This window comes from Artemia sp. Qi Xiang Cuo, chromosome 20 (genome assembly GCF_049724085.1).
Source record: "Artemia sp. Qi Xiang Cuo chromosome 20, ASM4972408v1, whole genome shotgun sequence".
NCBI classification, from domain to species: domain Eukaryota; kingdom Metazoa; phylum Arthropoda; class Branchiopoda; order Anostraca; family Artemiidae; genus Artemia; species Artemia sp. Qi Xiang Cuo.
The window spans coordinates 55,479,871-55,490,783 of NC_142813.1; the positions used below are offsets into that span (position 1 = coordinate 55,479,871).

The 10,913-nt window shown below is 33.9% G+C and overlaps 1 protein-coding gene across 1 annotated transcript in view; it reads right to left on the bottom strand.

Moving 5' to 3' along the window:
- LOC148940383 (uncharacterized) overlaps positions 1-9,789 on the bottom strand; it is a 124,551-nt gene extending 114,762 nt beyond the window's left edge. The window contains exon 1 of the mRNA XM_089106362.1: positions 9,728-9,789. Coding sequence (XP_088962488.1) covers positions 9,728-9,769 — 42 coding nt within the window. The 5' untranslated portion in view covers positions 9,770-9,789. The remainder of the gene's footprint in view (positions 1-9,727) is intronic.
- Positions 9,790-10,913: the final 1,124 nt, after the last annotated feature.

The window sequence follows — 10,913 nt, forward strand, 5'->3', positions numbered from 1 at the left end:
CTGGAAAAACTTGAATTAATTAAACAACGTTCAAAAATTAAATAAAAAAACAAGTTTTTTTCAACTGGAAGTAAGGAACGACGTTAAAATTTAAAACAAACAGAAATTATTCCGAATATGAAAGGGGCTGTCCCCTCCTCAACGCCTCGCTCTTTGCGCTAAAGTTTGACTTTCTCACAACTGTTATTTTTTTAAACAATAAAAAACTTTAGCGTAAAGAGCGAGGCGTTGAGGAGGGGACAGCCCCTTTCATATACGGAATAATTTCTGTTCGTTTTAAGTTTTAACGTCATTCCTTTCTTTCAGTTAAAAAAAAAACTTTTTTTTTATTTAATTTTTGAACGTTTTTGAATTAATACAGGTTTTGATTTTGGCTCACCTACATGAATAACTAAAACAAAATTTGCATATTAATTTTACTTTTATTTGGTTCAATGGTTCTTATTAACACTTCTTTTAAAATGCAGAAAAACTAGAGGATCTGCCATGTGAGACGGATTTCTAATAAACGAAAGATTTTTCTGAGATATAAAAGGGTTAAACAGGCATAAGCGGCACTCTTGCATTATGCGGACACCACTATATACTGTATCAAGGAAACGAGAGACGAAACTCACCAAACGGGTTATTTGTAAGAGACCGCTATAGAGAAATGGAATGCAAAGCGGGGTTTTCATTGCGTTTACAATATTTAAACTGCTGTTTTTTAGGTTTAGGGGGGAGGAGGTACCTAGGTTAGGTTAGGTCAGATTAGGTTAGGCTACGTATTTAATATTTGCTATGCTTTACCCCTACCCCACCCACCTAATGTGCAAATATGTAGCCCAAATTTGTTTGTAAACTAGTATATATTAACCCTGTTTTATTTTATTTCATTAGCATTAACCAAACTTGACTTCTTTCGCGGTGTCTGCATAATGCACCAGTATCGCGTAAGGTATTACAAATACGGTCCAAATAAAATATAAAAACAGACTCAATATATTATTAAAAATACATAATTTAGTTAATATTAGATAATTTAGAGAATTTAGATAAGATTAGAATTCCCGTACAGTTATACGTCCTAAATTCCAAAGACTTATTATTTACGCACCCCTCCCTTTCATGGCCATCATGTAAATCACTAAAAAATATCCTATTAAAAATTAAAATTTTTCTACCCAAATCTGAGATGGATTTTAACTCGAATTGTACTATGTGGCTATTTTTCAGAAGCACTAAAGCTCTTTTTCAGTGTCGTCGAATCTTATTTTTTCCTCTTTTTTTCTAACCACCAATTTCCCTCCAATGTCCTTTAACGAAAATTAACCTACTGCCAGAAAAATTTTTCCCACTTTAATTGCCTTTTTTTGCTAAGCAAATGAAATAGGACACAAGACGCTTGAAGTCATAAAAATTCTTATCATCTTTCTCTTGAGTAACCCGGATTTTTTTATTTGGAAAGAGGAGAATTAAAGAATTGCCTGAAAAATCTTACCAATAAAACATGAAACTACGCATAATGAAATCAAATGACTGTTACCAAAATGATGAATATATAGCATTAGTGTTGCCAGTGCTTTGAAATAAACTGTACCGGAAAAGCATTGCATATATTAACCTAACCTAGGTACATTCCGCCCCCCCCCCTTGAACCCCCAAAAGCCACAGTTTAAAATCGTATACGCAATGAAAATCTTGCTATCATTGCCTGCTCTATAAAAGTTAAGACGTGAAAAACAGGTTTTATCATTGCCCACTCTATAGTGATTAAGCCAAAAGGCCCGCATAAAAGGATTGTACCGAAAGGATCAAGTAAATCCAGCATGTAATAGAAAACTTGACAGTAACAAAAAATTTCCATCCACACCGTATTGTATCAGGACCTCCAAATTGTTCCAAAAATGGTGCAACTTTACCGCATTGGCAACACTGTATCAAACAGTTCGTGGTAACGAACTGTAAGTAAGGAGCGGCCCGGCTCAATGGTAACCGAAACTCTAGAAAACGGGTTTTTGATACCAATTGATACATCAAAAGAATCATATTTCAATGCTGATTTCAAATATTTAACTTTCATCAAGTTTAGTCGTACCCATCAAAAGTTACGTGCCTGAGAAAATTTGGCTGATTTTCAAAAAAAGGGGACAGACCCCCTAAAAGTTATAGAACCTTAATGAAAATCACACCATCATATTTGGCGTATCAGAGAACCCTACTGTAGAGGTTTCAACCTCCTATCTACAAAAATGTGGAATTTTGCATTTTTTGCCAGAAGAAAGATCACGGATGCGTGTTTATTTGTTTTTTTGTTGTTTTTTTTTCCCAGGGGTAATCGTATCGACTCAGCGGTCCTAGAATATCATGAGAGGACTCATTGGAACGGAAATTAAAAGTTCTAGTGCCCTTTTTGAGTGACCAAAAAAAATGGAGGGCAACTAGGCCCCCTCCCACGCTTATTTTTTTCCCAGAGTCACCCGATCAAAATTTTGAGATTACCATTTTGTTCAGCATGGTCAAAAATATGATAAATATGTCTTTTAGGATGACTTGATCCCCTGAAGTCCCCAGGGGGAGGGCTAAAAGTTATGAACTTTACCCAATGTTAACATATAGTATTGGTTATTGGGAAGTATACAGAAGTTTTCAGGAGGTTTTTTTCTGGTAGTGGGAGGAAAGGGTGGGTCGGGGGTTATGTTGGAGGATCTATCCATGAAGGAAGTTTTCAGGGGGGAAGGGAAATTGCCATGAAGGGGGTGCCGGACTTGCCAGCATTATTTATTGGTGATTGGGAAGTATACAGACATCTTCAGGAAGGATTTTTTTCTGGAGGGGGGGATAGAGGTGGGGGTTACTCTGGAGAATCTTTCCGTGGAGGATGTTTCTTTGGGGTAAGGTACATTTCTATGAAGGGGGCACCGGATTTCTAAGCATTATTTAAAAAACGATTAGAAATTAGATAAAAAAAAAGTTTTTTGAACTGAAAGTAAGAAGGAATATTAGAACTTAAAACGAACAGAAATTATAACGTATGTGAGGGGGTTCTCCCCCAAGTCAATACCTCGCTCTTTACGCTACAGTTTTTTTTAGTGCTTTCAAAAGAGCTATCTATTCTAATTAAACGGCCTTTGTGATTCAGGGGTTTGTTAATCAAAATTTTTTTAAGTTTTAACGTAAAGAGCGCTGTATTGACTAAGGGGAGAACCCCCTCATATACGTAATAACATATACGTAATAAAAAAACAATAAAAAAACAAGCGATACGGCTCAATAGTAATCGAAACTTTTAAAAACGGAATTTTGATGTCAATAAATGTATCAAAAAAATGTGTTTATAATGCTGATTCTAAATATATAAATTTTACTAAGTTTAGTATTAATCATCAAAGGCTACGAGCCTGAGAAAATTTACTTGATTTTTTAAAGAGGGGGGAAACATCCCCTACAAGTGAAAGAATTTTAATGAAAATCACACCGTCAGATTCAGCGTAAAGTTTGACTCCGTCTCACAACTTTATTTTTTAAAACAATAAAAAACTTTAGCGTAAAGAGCGAGGCGTTGAGGAGGGGACAGCCCCTTTCATATACGGAATAATTTCTGTTCGTTTTAAGTTTTAATGTCGCTCCTTACTTTCAGTTTAAAAAACTTGTTTTTTTTATTTAATTTAATACAGAACTGCATTTGAAAAAAAAAATCAACAAGTTAGTGATGTTACAAACTTTTCAAACCGGTTTTTTCCATTTAAATTTTTCACTTTCAAAATACAAGTGTGAATTAAATTGAAAACATTATTATGAGATTCATAAACGGTACTAGGCATATCCCCGGGATAATTCACAAAAAAATTTCTTCTTTAATGTTTTCATTCACCCAAAATCTTCCCGGAAAATTACCGGAGTAATACACGAGACCCCTTGGCAATAATTTTTTTTTTTTTTTTTTTTTTTTTTGTATTAGATGTGACAATGGTGTGGTTTGAGCATAGTGCTGGAGTTAAGAAACGTGTTTTTTCATTCCACTAAGGTTCTTTAGTGCTATAAGATGAAGGAATTGAACGTGAAGGGCAGCCTCCTCACTAACAAATTAATATCTGTCCGTTTTGAGTTCCAATGTTTCTCCTACTTTCTGTTTAAAAAAAACTTTTTTTTTTGGCATTTGAACTCTGATAATTTTACAAACCATGACATGGCCTAACTAAGATATGACTAGGATATGGTGACTACAGGCTCCATTAGCCCAGGCCCCAATTTTTCGCTTCTAAATCGTATGTAGGGGAGAGAGGGGCGAAACTACATGGGAGCGACTCCGTACATTTGACCTCTTGTCTAAAGTTTTTCAGCTAATCCATTCAAAAAATTTTCACTAGATACCTTTTTTGTAATGCACATTTGGCACAAGTTTTAAATTTTGGATAAAAGAGACAACCGAAAAAGAGGTAAGGATGTTTCAATATGTTTGCTGAAAATTCTGACACATGTAGTCTTTGTCAAATATTTTCTAAGTTATTGTAGCTTTAGGACTATAAGATAGCAGGATCAGACAAAGTGTGCGCCTGCTATCTGCTTGGCAATTTCAACAGTAAATATCAGGCTGTTATCTACGAAAAAAATAATTTAAAAATGACATCAACATGGGGCAACTCTGGACTCTTTTTTGGTGGCGATTCCGGACGCTTTTCATGGTGTCTTGTTTTGCTTTGTACTGACAGAAGTTTTTCGTAACCGAGAAAACGGAAATAAATGTAGTTGGAGGCAGAACATTGGTAAAATTGATAGTGTTCCTGTTGAATTATAGAGGACCTGAAGTGATATATTTTTGCTTATCAAAGTTTGTTTTCAACATTTACATTTAGACAAAAGTTACCCCTTGCCTGACAGCCTAGGCTATTTAAATACAATTACTCTGCATAACAATCTTTGTCTTAGATTAAATTTGTCCAAGATTAAGTAGGCCTGTTTCTTAGATATTTTATTCCAACTTTAAGATCCTGTGTTCAAAATTGGACAACACTTACCATGATTACAACATCTGACTTGCCTATGTCCCTAACCCCTACAAGCATCAGACCAGATCCACAAGCAAAACTGAAATTGGGCCCATGCATAAACTGTAGAAAAGGCAAAAGTAGAATTCTGAGAGAAACGCAAGAAAAAAAGTCACTAGAAGCAGAGACTAAGCTAATACTTGCCAAGAAAAAGAATAATCACTAAAAAAAAAGTCAAGGGTTTCATTCAATGCTGACAAAACTAGAGACAGCATTTCAGACATAGATGTGCCGCTCAGCAATGAGTTGGATGATAAGTCTTTACATTATGGAGGTATCAATGAGTTTGAGATTGAAGAAGAATTATTTTGTGGAAATATTGCGCTTGTAAGGGGTTTGGTGGGTAAGAAGCAAAACTCTGCTCTTGACTATGTTGGTGAAACTGAAGAAATAAGTGACAGAGTGGCAAAAATAAGCTACCTGTGGAAGTCTGGTGGGAATTTCATCTTCCCTGAATGTCAAGATTGTGCAGAAACTAACTTTCAGTAGTGACTGATTTTAGTAGGAGAAACTGAGCAAACAGCCAAAGCCCTTGCATTTGCCTGTTATTTGGCCAAATTTCCGATAGCATAAATGTAATGTTGCATTTAACTTGTATATTATCTGAATTAAGTGTAATGTTATCTTAATCTATTATTAAAGGGCATTAATTAACAAATGTCTGGAAATGCCCCATGTGTGTCCAAAATTGTCCCCTGGTTGGGGCGACTTTGGACACTGGAAGAGGTCACACATTTTTGGGTCTCTTTAGGAAACGACTCAATGGATGTCATTAAAAAAAATCACCAATAGAAGTTATTAAAACAATAAAGTTTTAAGTGTTTTAAGAAATATATATCATACTGTTTTTCATCCTTTTATTGTTTATGGTTGCTGTATTTATGCATCTAATTTTACTTCAAATATTAAAAGACTGCAGATTCTTCAGAATAAGGCACTTCGAGCACTGGGTGAGTTTGTTCAGTATGAGCATACGCGTGAATCTTTTATTAGTTTTAGAATTTTAAATATTCATCAGATCAGGGACCATCAGGCGGGAGTGTTTACTTACCAGGTGCTTAATAGATTATCTCCAGAATATTTTAGAGATTTTTTTAAGTTTAATTCTGATTATCATCATCATAGGATTAGAGGTCGTGGAAGCTTAGTCTCAGAAGTAAGGAGTACGAGTCGATCTAGTTTTTCAATTAGAAATTATGCATTTCATTTGTGGAATGGTTTCCCGGGGAGCATTAGGGAGTCAGAAAACCAGTTTCAGTTTAAAATTAGATTAAAAAAGTTTTTGTTGGGTGGGAATTAATTTTTTTTTTTTTCTTCTTTCTTCTTTTTTTAAATTTTAAATTGTAATTAAGTTGTAAAACAAAAAGTTGAAAAAAAGTTAAATTGAGTAGTATGAAAAGAGTAGAAAGGTATGAAAAGAGTAGAAAGAGTGAATGAGTTTTGGTTTATGATAAAAGATTGTGTGACGCTGCTCAAGTCACAATAGTGGCTTAATAAAACGTCATACGTTATTACCATTTCTACGTTTTTTGATAATGTTATTCAAAAAATGTGTTGTAAGTGCCAGTTAAGTAATATGTATTATTAGTTGAAAATAAAAGTCAAGTCAAGTCAAAAAAAAAAAAAATTAATTGAGTTATATGTTCGTGTAAAAAGGAAATTTCTATCTTTAGAAATTCACCTTGTGGGGGTTAAAATCCTCAAAATATACGGTTTAACCTCTTTCTCCCCTATCAGTTTTTTGTAAATTGATTGAATGTGTTTCATTTTTTTCAGTTTTTTTGCTCAAAAAGTAAAATTTCGGATTACAATCGAAATTTTTGAAAAAATTTGAACAGTTAGTAAATGTTCCTAGTGTTGTAACTGGTAACATTGGTCATGGTAAAATTGATTATTTTACCGTAATTTTATGGACTCACGTAAAATTGATATTTTACGGCTTTTATTTTACGTATTTTACGAAAGTTACGCATTTTAACGGTATTATACGTATTTTACCGGTATCCTATATATTTTACTGACATATTTTTTGACGCCCTGCAATCCTCAGGGAACCAAAGCTTGAAGAGGGTGTCTGAAAAAAGATTGCATATGATTTTGTTTTGTGTATAGTTGTGTTCCCTAGTTTAAAAGGCTGTCTTTCTGACTTAGGCCTCTTGTTATCAGAACGATATAAAGTATTATAGTACAGCTATATAGTACAGCTATGTTACATTTAGCTCAACCTCGGTCCACACAATATCTCACCACTTCTTTATAACAGCTGATGCATCATTTAACATAATTTTATTAAAAATCAACTGAATCAACTTGATTCAATTAAGTATTAAGATAAAAATATCATTTATCTTAAATAATGCCTTTTACGCAAATTTTCAGGAATAATTGTGTCACCGTGTGGTGTTATTTAGTATGATATCACTTCTTAGCCAGCCTACCGTGACCTAGTCTTTTTGGTCCCTAAAAGAGGAACAAAAGCTTTTTATTTTCGTTTGAAAAGTTAGTTTGATGCTATCACCCCCTGAGAAAATAAAAACAAACTAATAAAGACATCTGTGTTCTTTATTTTTGCAAAACACAGAATTTCGAATTTTCTAACAGTTGGTGGTAACGAATTGTAAATAAGGATAAACACAGCTCAATAGTAACCGAAACTCTGAAAAAAAGAATTTTAGTATCAATAAACATGTCGAAAGAATCGGATTAATATGTTAATTCCGTGTTTATAAGATTCATTAAGCCAAGTGCTACCTATAAAAGTTTAAAAGTCAAAGACAAGTGTCTGATTTTAAAAAAAGAAGGGACACGGCACTAAAAGTCAAAGAATTTTAATGAAAATTGCAACATCAGATTTAACATATTAAAATACCCTACTGTAGAGATTTCAAACTCCTATCTGCGAAAAATTGGTATGTTGTAATTTTTCTCATAAGAAAACACGGATGCGCGCTAATATATTTTTTATATTAGGATGCAATATTAAGAGTGCAATGTCGACTTTTTTTTAATGAAAATAGAAAAGCAAAACTACAAGATTACAGCAAGGTATTATAAATAGATGCAATTCTATATTTATTAAATAAGAAAAACAAGGTTATTTAAGTTGAAAGTATGGAGCAACATTAATTCTTAAAACGAACAGAAATTATTTCGTATATGAAAGGAACTGTCCCCTTCTCAACGTCTCGCTTTTATGCTAAAGTTTTTTATTGTTTAGAAAAAATAGAGTTGTGAGAAAGAATCAAACTTTAGCGTAAAGAGCGAAACGTTGAGGAGGGGACAGCTCCTTTTATATACGGAATAATTTCTGTTTGTTTTAAGTTTTAATGTCGCTCTTTACTTTCAGTTAAAAAAGCTTGTTTTTGTATTTAATTTTGAATGTTTTTGAATTAATGCAGGTTTTGATTTTGTCTCACCGTAGATGAAAAATTAAAACAAGTTTGCATATTAATTTAACTTTTATTTGATTAAATGGCTTTCTCGAAAGTTGTTTGATTTTATTTACGAACGTTTTTATTAATAATAAATATACGTAACTTACGAATTAACATACGTAACAAACTTCGGTACTGGTGCCTTATATGGGCCTTTCTAAAAAGTCAGGTTTGGTTAATGCTAATGAAATTAAATAATATATAATGAATATAAAATAGTTTAGAAACCAACTTGGGCTATATATTTGCTCATTAGGGGGGGGGGGGAAGCATAGCACATATTAAACAAATAAGATAGCCTAACCTAGATACCTCCCCCCCCCCGAAACCCCTAAAACAACATTTAAATATGGTGACACATTGAAAACCACGCTATGCATTCGATTACTCTATAGTGGTCTCTTTAATTAACCCGTCAAAAAGAGTTTGTTAGAACGAACTGTTTGACTTTCTAGTAAATGGACCCAAACTTAAAAAATATGACTTTATAAGCACTTATTAAGTTTTTCAATTACAAATAAGAAAATTTAGAGCATTATTAGAGTTTTGATTGAATATGGGAAGCAAAAATAAAAAATAAAGTGATTTGATGTGGATGCTTGAATTATGCATGTTTATCTCAAGTTTGATAAGAATCTTGAAGAAACCAAATTTCAGCGGAGGGGGGGGGGGAATCTGGATATAGGGCATTTTTACCCTATCCCATACCAAATTACACCCCTGTCCCCTAATCCATACTGATTTACATGGCCAAATTACAACCTATAGGACCTTCCTAATTGCAGTACAAATATTATTATACAAATGGATTTAAAGAAAATGTAAAATTGAACTGATGGAACTAAGGGAGCAGAAGAACCTTCAATATCAAGAGAAAAATTGACATAAACGTTGGGAAATAAGAGGCATGGAACGTTTTAACTTTGTCATTAACTAGACTCACCTATATCCTTGATGATAAGGTTTTAGGGTCTGCGGTTCAAAATCGAAAGTTTCAAAAACGGTATACTTGCAGAAATGCGAATATACAAATTACAAAGTACAATGAAGTATTGTTTTTGGTAATTTTATTTTTATAGTAAGACGAGCATAGATTAATTTCAAAAATTATCTCCTGAAAGTAGAGAGCGAAGTTGAAACTTATTAGGAATCACAGTTTGAATATTATTTAATGCATTATAGTTGTTTGGCCACTTAAGGAAGGCAAATGGCGCTATGAAGGCCAACTGAAAGTTAAATAGCCTAGCCTACTAAATTAAAGCTTACGAATTGCATTAATTTTCTGGCTATATAAAATTTCGGTTCCATTTTTGTTGTCAAAGCACTGCTAAAACAATATCCCAAATTGACAGACAATAGTCATCTGACGACAGGGTTGCCAAAACTTTTAGAGACAAAAGTGTCCAAATCAGCCAAAAAAGGGCCCTTTTAGTGTCCCTCTGGAGAATTAGTCAGAGTACAGGGTTGCCACTATGAATTTTAAAGATTTGTGACAAAAGCGACGGAAAACCTGTAAAATTCATCCTTCTTAGCTCTGCTACCTAGTGGTTTGTTACTTGCATGAGTTCTGCAGGTATTTCCAGCTTTGCCATTAACACTGCCAATAAAATTAAGTTTAGTGCTATTTCAATTTGAAGAGGTGGAGGAAAAAAATCGTCATGAGAATGTCAAGAGAGCGAAATGTTATATCGATTATCGATACCACTACCTATCTTAGTCGAAAAGGAAAGAAACAACCATAAAGATTCATTTTCACTTCGGCATTTTCACAAGTTATCCGAAAAAGAAGCGAGTCTTTGATCTTCGTTAGCTATTAAGGATATTTGGGTGCAACAAGGTCCAAACGGCTGTAGCAACGAAATTTCCATTTTGGCCAACATGGTTTTAAAGCTAAACAAAAGACGTCAATCCTTTTAACCACTCAGCCAGCTGGTTGGTCAAGTGATTTAAATCGTTCAACAACTCCTTTATCCTGCCGTTTTCTGAGCATTTACAAGTATCCCTGAGCAAAAATTACGTTTTCTAGAACTAAAAAAGTGAGAAGACAAGGCCGATTGAAATAAATTCGCTTGAGTTATAATTGATAAAAACTGGCGACCAGCATTTGACAAAAAATCACAGCTGAAAGTATAAAATCCAAAACAGAAACATTTGCTAGCTGCTATAAATAAAATTGAGCCGCAACATTGCTTTTCTCCAAAACTGCTTTCTTTCTATGATAGCAGTGTAATAATAGCCACGTGGACACGGCTACATGCCACCGGGATTTACGCGGAACGCGCCAGCAGGGAATGTCCATTCACTTCTTCTTTCCAGCCTTCTCAGTGGCCTTGGTGAATTTGCCATCAGCAGTAGGCGGGTCCTTAAAGTTGACCGACCTAATGACAAACGTCAACCGTAAGATAGAATAAAAAGATAGATTTGATAGTTCTATCCACAGTAGACAGAATAT